Raw genomic sequence first — 8,156 nt, 5'->3', positions numbered from 1 at the left:
CCTTTGCCTCAAAAGTTTGCCGACCTCTCATCTAATCAGTCTACTGAAACGCAGTAGCTCCAAACCTAGTGAGCCTAATGAGTGGAATAAGGAGCTCGTCAAACAACTTAGGTGTGTCTTAATCACTAACTCTCATGATTAAAACGAAGCTCAAATCAGCTCACAACTGGGATGATCAGAGGTGAGACTCAAACAGCAGGTGGACCAATCACATGCTCGGTGACATTTTGTTAAGAACCCAACTCTTGATCACTCATTTGGTCACGACATTCACTGTCGGTGATCATCACGGTTGGCCGGTCTGGTGGTACTGTCGTCAACTCATACGAATTGCCCGTCATGGGTTCAAGCCCCAAATGTGCCGTGCCCCCATACGTAGGACTAACTATCCTGCTATGCGGGGTAATCCAAAAGTCACTGAAAGCCAAGCCCACTAGTGGTACAGGCAGGCCTTGTCCGACAACTGTTGTTGTGCCAAAAGAACAAGAAGAAGATCGCAGTAAAAAAAGTCAAGACAAAGTGACTGACCATGCGTTGGTTGCTAAAATATCACCAAGCATGTATTGGTCATACCAACTGTTTGAGCATCGTCTTTGATTATTACAATTGAGTAGGTGACGCTGACATGGATTTTGTGTCTGTCAGATTTTTTAAAGACATTGACAGTGACATTTTGCAGTACTGGTCTTAGTGCTCCACAGACAATGGAATAGTCAATTTTCAAACCACATCCTTGCAAATTCGACTTAAATTTGTAGTTTGTTTGTTATCAATTAACTGAAGTTTAACATTAAAATATTCGAACATCAGTTGGATACAAAGTTGAAACGATCTTAAATTGTTGGATTTAAGATTGGCAGATGTTTTCCATTTTTTAAGAAATACAAGCTACATGATTCATCAATACTTCACTAGACGGCACATGGTACTAAAACAAATTTCATGGGAGTAAAAAAACAAGGTCTGTTTTGGTTGAGAAAAATTGCAGTTTCAAGTAACCGTGACTGTCGATAAGTAGAAGACGTCATATGCAAAACCAATATTTGATACTAATGTTGTTTTCAAATGTGCCAAAATCCGTTTCTGTTGACGTTCGACTGTTTTTCTCAAGCATTCTGTACAGTATTATGGCTGGTTGGAAGAAATGACCTTGAACAGAAAAGGCGTTTTTTCTGAAGGTATATAAAATGAAACAACAGATGTAAAGTAGATCAGTTAAATTGTGACAGCGATGGAGCTTCGTGTGAAATCTTTCGGGTGGTTTCTTCTAGTAGTGATAGGAAGTCTTCAACAAGTTGCGGCACAGTGTCCTAGCAACCCGTACCGAACATTCGATGGAACCTGCAATAATATTCAGATCCCGTCCTGGGGTGCCGCTAATACACTGTTTACACGGTTGCTTCCACCTAAATACAGTGATAGAAGGTCTCGGCCAGCATTAGCCAAAGATGGTAGTGAGTTGCCTAATGCCCGACTGCTTTCAGTTGAAGTTTTCGATGAAGGTGAACAGAACAGTCCGGAGTTCTCGCTGCTTAACATGCAGTTTGGACAGATCGTGGCTCACGATATGGCCCTAACGCGTGGAGGTAATGTCAAGACCGAAAATTGATAAACAGATATAATTCAAAGCTTCTCTCCTACTCACCCTTCATAGTCCGTGATCAATTACCGTGTTGTGCCAATGGTCGCTTACAGCCTAATCGCGACCCGAGATGCTTTGCCATTCCCGTATCTCCCGATGATCCCGTGTTCTCTGCCCGAGGAATAGAGTGCTTGAGTATGATCCGTACCCTCACCAACTGCGATGAGAATCCCTCTAACTGCACAAGGGCAGAGCAGATCAACGCCGTAACGTCGTACTTGGACCTATCCATCGTATATGGGAACTCCGTTGAAGAAGCTCAAGCACTCCGGGAGCCTAACACCGGTTTTTTGAAAGTTGAAATACGCGATGGTCAAGATTGGCCACCGAGACATCCGAGCGCAGGTGCCACCTGTACCTTGAAAACTCCCAATGATGCTTGTTATCTCACTGGCGATGGACGAGGAAATCAGAGTCCTCATCTCGCAATACTTCAAACCGTCTTTGTACGGGAACACAACCGTATTGCCAGGGAAATGCAACGTCTTAACGGTAATTTGAACAACGAGGAAGTGTTTCAACGGGCTCGTCATCTCAATATCGCTCAGTACCAGCACATCGTGTACTATGAGTGGTTGCCAAACTTCCTGGGTCGAAGCTTCATGTTGGAAAATCAATTGGTATATCAACCAAGATCTCTAACGAACGATTACCATGCCTTCACAAATCCTTCGGTTATCAACTCTCATACGACCGCTGCCTTCCGATTTTTCCACTCCTCGATACAGGGTACGCTGAAGTAAGTACTATCAAGTACTATTTCATATGATTTTTTTCATACGAACTGTTCTATTTTCTATAGACTTTACGAGGAAAGTCGCATCTCTATGTCCAAGATCGACATCAACGATCACACCAACAATCCTACGATTTTGGAGCAAGCTGTGGATCGATATGCGGATCTACTTCGTGGTTTGACTACTCAGCCGATGGGACTTCACGATACCAGTCTCGATCCTGCCACCAAGCATTTCCTCTTCCGCTTCAACAACATGTTCGGAACGGACCTTAAATCGCTCGACATACAGCGTGCTCGCGATCATGGCCTGCCCGGATACAATGACTTTGTGGCTTATTGCTTTCAAAAGCGTGCTGCAACTTGGGACGATTACAACAAACTTCTACTACCTGAGGTGATTTGTGAGGAATGCTTATTATCATCTATTCTACGTAACGTTTGCTTTTTAGGCAATTGAACTACTGAGCACGTACTACAAATCGGTCGAAGATCTCGATCTGTCCGTCGGGTTGGCGTTCGAGAAGAAGATCGACGGTACGCAGACTGGCCAAGTAATGCAGTGTATTATGGGCGAGCAGTTCCGACGTACCAGAAAGGGTGATCGGTTTTTCTACGAAAATGGAAACTATTTCACTAGTACACAAGTGGCAGAAATTCGCAAAGCAAACATGGCACGCATTCTGTGTGATACTGCCCGTGTAAACCGTGTGGTAGCAGTCACACAGATACAGCCTGCCGCATTCCTGCTGCCATCAAGCACGAATCAATTGCGATCATGCTTTTCAAATCCCACTCCTAGTATAAGAGAATTTATACAAACAAAGTACGATTAGGCGTCATCCATCAATTACGAAACGTGGATAGAAGTGGATAGGGGTTGTTGCATGGGGGAGGGGGAGAGCCAACCTTTTGTTACGTAACGCTAAATAAAATGTTTGTAAACTATTTTTCAAATAAGAAAATGCGATTATTTTCTAACCTCTGGAAATAAATTCTGTATTTATAGTTTGTCTGTAATATTTAATTACCTCATTATTGCAAGATAATGCGGCTGTATAAATCCTGTGAAGGGATATGAGGTGGGACACATCATCATCATCATCATCATCATCATCTATTATTCTTTTTGATTTAACAACCTACGCGGTTATGACGGCCTAAACAGACTATTCGCGACATTTTCATTTGAACATTCTTCATTGCTAGGAGGACAAAATATTTTTGTGACAATTGCCGATTTTTTGCGACAATTGCAATATTTTTGCGACCATCAAAAAATATGTTTGCAACAATCGCCTTGAGACTTCTTTTGAGACGATCGCAGTTTTTGGCAAACATTCGCAGATCGTTTTGCGACAAACGCAAACTATTTTTACAACATTTTATTTTGCGGCAATCTTTAAAGATTTCAACATTGTTTATCGACAATCGTAGTTTGCGTCAATCACAGACTTTTTTTGTGGAAATTGCAAAATATTTTGCGACAAACCCAGTTTTTGCGACAAATGCAGATTTGTGTGACAATCACAAAACAATTTTAAGAGTTTGCATTTTTTTTTTGTTGTTGCAAAAATGCAAAATATTTGGAGTTGGGGTGACATTCCATTACGTAATTTTATAGGGGGAGATTCTTTAAACGTTAAGGTTTGTGGCAAAAGGGATAGAGGGAGTCGGAAATTTGAAAATTTTAGCGTTATGTAATTGATGGATGACGCCTTAAGCGAACGATCAATAGCAATCAGTAAAACTGTTATCAATTTAAGTACATTTTTTATACGTTGGCCAGCTACAGAGGTATATGAGCCTGTTCTTATTTAAGGACATTCGCTCAGTTGTTAGCATTATGATCCGCGTACTAAGGCACTACTGTGTTGAATCCAAATAATGTCTAAGCAACTTTAACAAAAGTCCTTTTACCACTACGCGCTTCGAACAGCGCAATCAACGAAACGGATGATTTGCCCTCAACATTGGACACTTTACCCTTGGACTAATAATAATCTATGATTTACATTTTAATTGGAATCAACTCCGGCTAGCTGCGCAGTTTTTTTTAATCGATTCCGGATAGTAGGTTCAGAATCAGTTTTCGGAATTGACTCTGGAATCGCCTCCGGAATCACAATTAGCTACGGAATCGGAATGGGTTTTGCAATCAGAGTCGGCTTAGTTTTAGCATCTCAATGAGAATAGGTGTTTGGGTTCTAGGCTACAACGATTGTATTGATAGCTTCAAGTAATCTAAAATGACTTGTAGACGATTCATTCTCATGTACATTCCGGGACTGATTAATTTCGCCTCGGAAACTTCTGATTGCAATTCCTAAAGTGAGTCAATTTCAATTCCGGAATCAATTATTTCTATTTTTTAGGAGCAAATTGCGATTGCGGGTCCGACTACGGATTCGTCTCCATAACCGAACACCGAATCGGAATCGGTTAGATTCTGTTCCGAGCTCTCGCCACTTCTTTGGACAGTTATTCCTATTTTTCAGTTATGGCTAGTATTTCAGCCGGTCTCGTAGTACAGTCGTCAACTCGTACGACTGAACAACATGCCCGTCATGGGTTCTCAAGGCCCAAATGGACCGTGCCGCCATACGTAGGACTTGACTATCCTGCTATGGGAGGATCAATAAGTCACTGAAAGCCAAGCCCACAAGTAAGTGGTACAGAGACAGGCCTTGACCGACAACGGTTGTTGAGCCAAAAGAAGAAGAATAAGTATTTGAGAATACATTTAGATTTAGAAGATTGGGTGAATATTTTTTTAAAGGCAAGACCAAGGACATACAAGTCGCCAGCTGATGACAGTTAACCTATGGTCAAAATCCTATAAACCTGTTGGCAAATTAAACAGTTTCTTCCGCGGCTTGCACAACTGTGTAAAAAAACGAGTATTTAAATGATCTAGGAAACATTTTATCTTTGAAACGACTTCAGTATTCTAATAATGTAGTGGCACATGGGAGTTCTATATTTAAGTTATACTCCGAACAATGATTTTCATCGCCAAAAATACAAATTTCTATTGATAAGAGATGCACGATATAGATAACAATTACGATTAAAATTTGCAAAACAATTGCAAACCGAATATCCTGCACGCTCTTATCGTAACGGTTTCTTTGTTCAAAAATGCAATATGGCGCGCTAGCGTACCCGTAGCTTCTCCGCAGCCTGCTGCTGTTCAAAGGATGCTTGGATTTAAATTCACCTATCGGTTAGTTCAACCTAGTCGCTCCATCAGGAAGGAACCGCAGTTTAAGCGTGTGTGCAAATGCTTAATCAGGAAATTTATAATACATCCACTTACCTTGTAAAAACAGCTTGAAGTATGATGTCGTCTAGCATTGCGGATTTCTTCAAGGATGTTGAGGTAACGGAAATGAGACACACACCTGTACCGTCATCGAAGTGTTACCTTTTTTTCCGTCCCGTAGGAAAGCAACGAATCCTTCTCAAGCACTGCGAGCAGTATCCTGCTGCCCTCCGATTTGGCCTCAAGCCTGGATGAAAGCTCCTCCGACCAGCTGCAGTTAGAATCACTCGCCTGGGATGAGAACATTGTCGAGCTGTTCAACGAGTTTGCCGACAATCACGATACAAAAGAGGAGCACCAAAATAACCAGCTATCTGTTGCAGTAAACGCCACTTCCACTACCGTTCACAACGATTGTTCACAGGAAAGATCACTAAAACCAGCAAACGCGTATCTATTTGAGGATGATTTACTTGAAACAGCCACACAAAAGCAGAAAAATGAACACGCGCCGTACGAAACTCATTGTTTTGTGCCTTCTAGCCCGGAAAATAACAACCAAAGTCCATCACAGCCTGCTGCTGCTTCACAGCACAGCGCACAAGGCATAGCAACGGCCCACCACACGCACACCGAGCAGCGCGCACTCAATAACGACTGGAACACGCACACACAGTACAGTGCGGACCGGTTGGTGGACGGTTGGGAAGATTCCGGGTTTGACGAAAGCACGAAATCAGCGCAGGCAGAGGGACCGCTGTCAGTGCCGCTACTACCGGAGGAAGAGGAGGGAAGCCAACTGTCCGAACGGCATCGCGAGATACAGACGAAAATAGTCGACCTGCTGCAGCAAATCGAACGCTGCGTTACCGAAGGCATCCCGCTGCCAATCCGGCGTAGTAAGGCACGCTGGGAAACGTGCAAGATCGAGAATGGAATGTAAAGTGCATCGCAGGAACACGGGTCTCTTTTTCCCTCAACTACATTCTCGTGCTTTCTTTCTTTTTAGTCTCCAAACGATCGAACCCTCGCAGGACGGACGAACGATCCGACCGTGGAACACACGGCGCCTACAGCTGATGGTGCAGCTGTTGGCCACCATCTACCAGCTGCTTACTACCGGCTCGAGCTGCACGAAGCGGGAGCTTTACTATCTGCACCTGGAGCTAGCGCAAACACCGGCCTATACGTACACCACGCTCGAGGACGTCTGCGCGCTGCTCGATGCCGACCCGTGGGAGCTGAACGTGTACAACACCTCGAAAGGGTTGATCGCGGGCCCGATAGTACTCACGCTGACCGACGGACAGCGAATCGATTGCAATGGTCGATGGGGCACAGCAGTGCCGCTGGATGTTGGGAGCGTGACCGAGATCCGACTAGCGGCCAAGCTTGTGCTGGTCGTTGAGAAGGACACCGTCTTCAAGCGACTGCTGGAGGATGGCATTTTGAGCACATTTCCCGACACACTCGTGCTAATAACGGTAGGGGGGAAAGTTTGTTTTAAAAGAGGGTTATGGTATGATTATGCATGCGCTATTGCAGGCCAAAGGCTATCCGGATGTTTCAACGCGACTGCTGCTGAAAAAGATTTCCGACTGGACGCACGTGCCCATCTACGGGCTGATGGATGCCGATCCGCATGGAATTGAAATCTTTTGCGTCTACAAATTTGGCTCTTTGGTATCTCTTTTTTCTGAATCCTTTTTGTTCTCAATTCACCACCACTCACTTATTCGCCATCCCTCCCCACACAGGCAATGGTGCACCAGCAACGATCGTTGGCCGTGCCGACCATGCGCTGGATAGGACTGTTCCCGTCCGACATTGAGCTGCTCGGGCTGCAGGGTGTTCCGCTGCGGGAAGGTGAGCTGAAGCGCATTGAGCAGATGACCAAGCGCCCGTACACCGAGGGACACTTACAGCGGGAGCTGCTGCTGCTCCGTCAGCTCGCGACCAAGGTGGAGATTGAGAGTCTGTACAACATTGCGTCCGATTTCATTACCACCGTCTATCTGAAGGGTAAGCTGAAGGAATTCATTAGTTTGGGGCAACATGTCGAGGAAGAACATTCTGTGCTGCGTTGAGGACACTATCTGTCATCATGCGCAGGGTTTTTAGCACAAAATAGAGTAACAATAGCTCTTACTAAGCATCTTCGTATCATTTTTTATGGTGAGTTGGCATTAATTTCTAATGGATTGACTCTAATGGGGCATCTTCCTGTAAGCAGTACTGCAAAAGGTCACTGTCAATGTCATAAAAAAAATCTGACTGAAGCAAAATCCATGTCAGCGTCCAATACTCAATTGTGATAATCAGAGGTGATACTCAAAATGATTGGTGTGACCAATGCATGCTTCGTGACATTTTTGAGACCAACGCTTGGTCAGTCACTATGTCGTGACTTTTTTTATTGTGATCAAGCATGTGATTGATCCACCAACTGTTTGAGTCTCTTCACTGATCATATCAGTTGTGTACGTGAGCTGATTTGAGTTTCGTTTCAGTCA

At 44.0% G+C, this 8,156-nt stretch overlaps 2 protein-coding genes across 2 annotated transcripts; both read left to right on the top strand.

The window, feature by feature from the left end:
- Window positions 1-461: 461 nt before the first annotated feature.
- On the top strand, window positions 462-3,373 carry LOC121600110 (peroxidase-like). The gene is made up of 4 exons (XM_041928420.1): window positions 462-1,586; window positions 1,655-2,381; window positions 2,445-2,775; window positions 2,831-3,373. Exons 1-4 carry the CDS (start codon window positions 1,232-1,234, stop codon window positions 3,212-3,214), a joined length of 1,797 nt encoding a protein of 598 aa, XP_041784354.1. The 5' UTR covers window positions 462-1,231; the 3' UTR covers window positions 3,215-3,373.
- Window positions 3,374-5,552: 2,179 nt separating this feature from the next.
- On the top strand, window positions 5,553-7,878 carry LOC121600515 (meiotic recombination protein SPO11). Its single transcript, XM_041929173.1, has 5 exons — window positions 5,553-5,760; window positions 5,825-6,582; window positions 6,653-7,127; window positions 7,189-7,326; window positions 7,401-7,878. The coding sequence occupies exons 1-5, from the start codon at window positions 5,719-5,721 to the stop codon at window positions 7,728-7,730; spliced, it is 1,743 nt and encodes a 580-aa protein (XP_041785107.1). The 5' UTR covers window positions 5,553-5,718; the 3' UTR covers window positions 7,731-7,878.
- Window positions 7,879-8,156: the final 278 nt, after the last annotated feature.

This window comes from Anopheles merus, chromosome 3L (genome assembly GCF_017562075.2).
Source record: "Anopheles merus strain MAF chromosome 3L, AmerM5.1, whole genome shotgun sequence".
Lineage (NCBI taxonomy): Eukaryota > Metazoa > Arthropoda > Insecta > Diptera > Culicidae > Anopheles > Anopheles merus.
The sequence above is the reverse complement of the archived record's forward strand: the minus strand, read 5'-3'. Positions and strand labels throughout refer to the sequence as shown.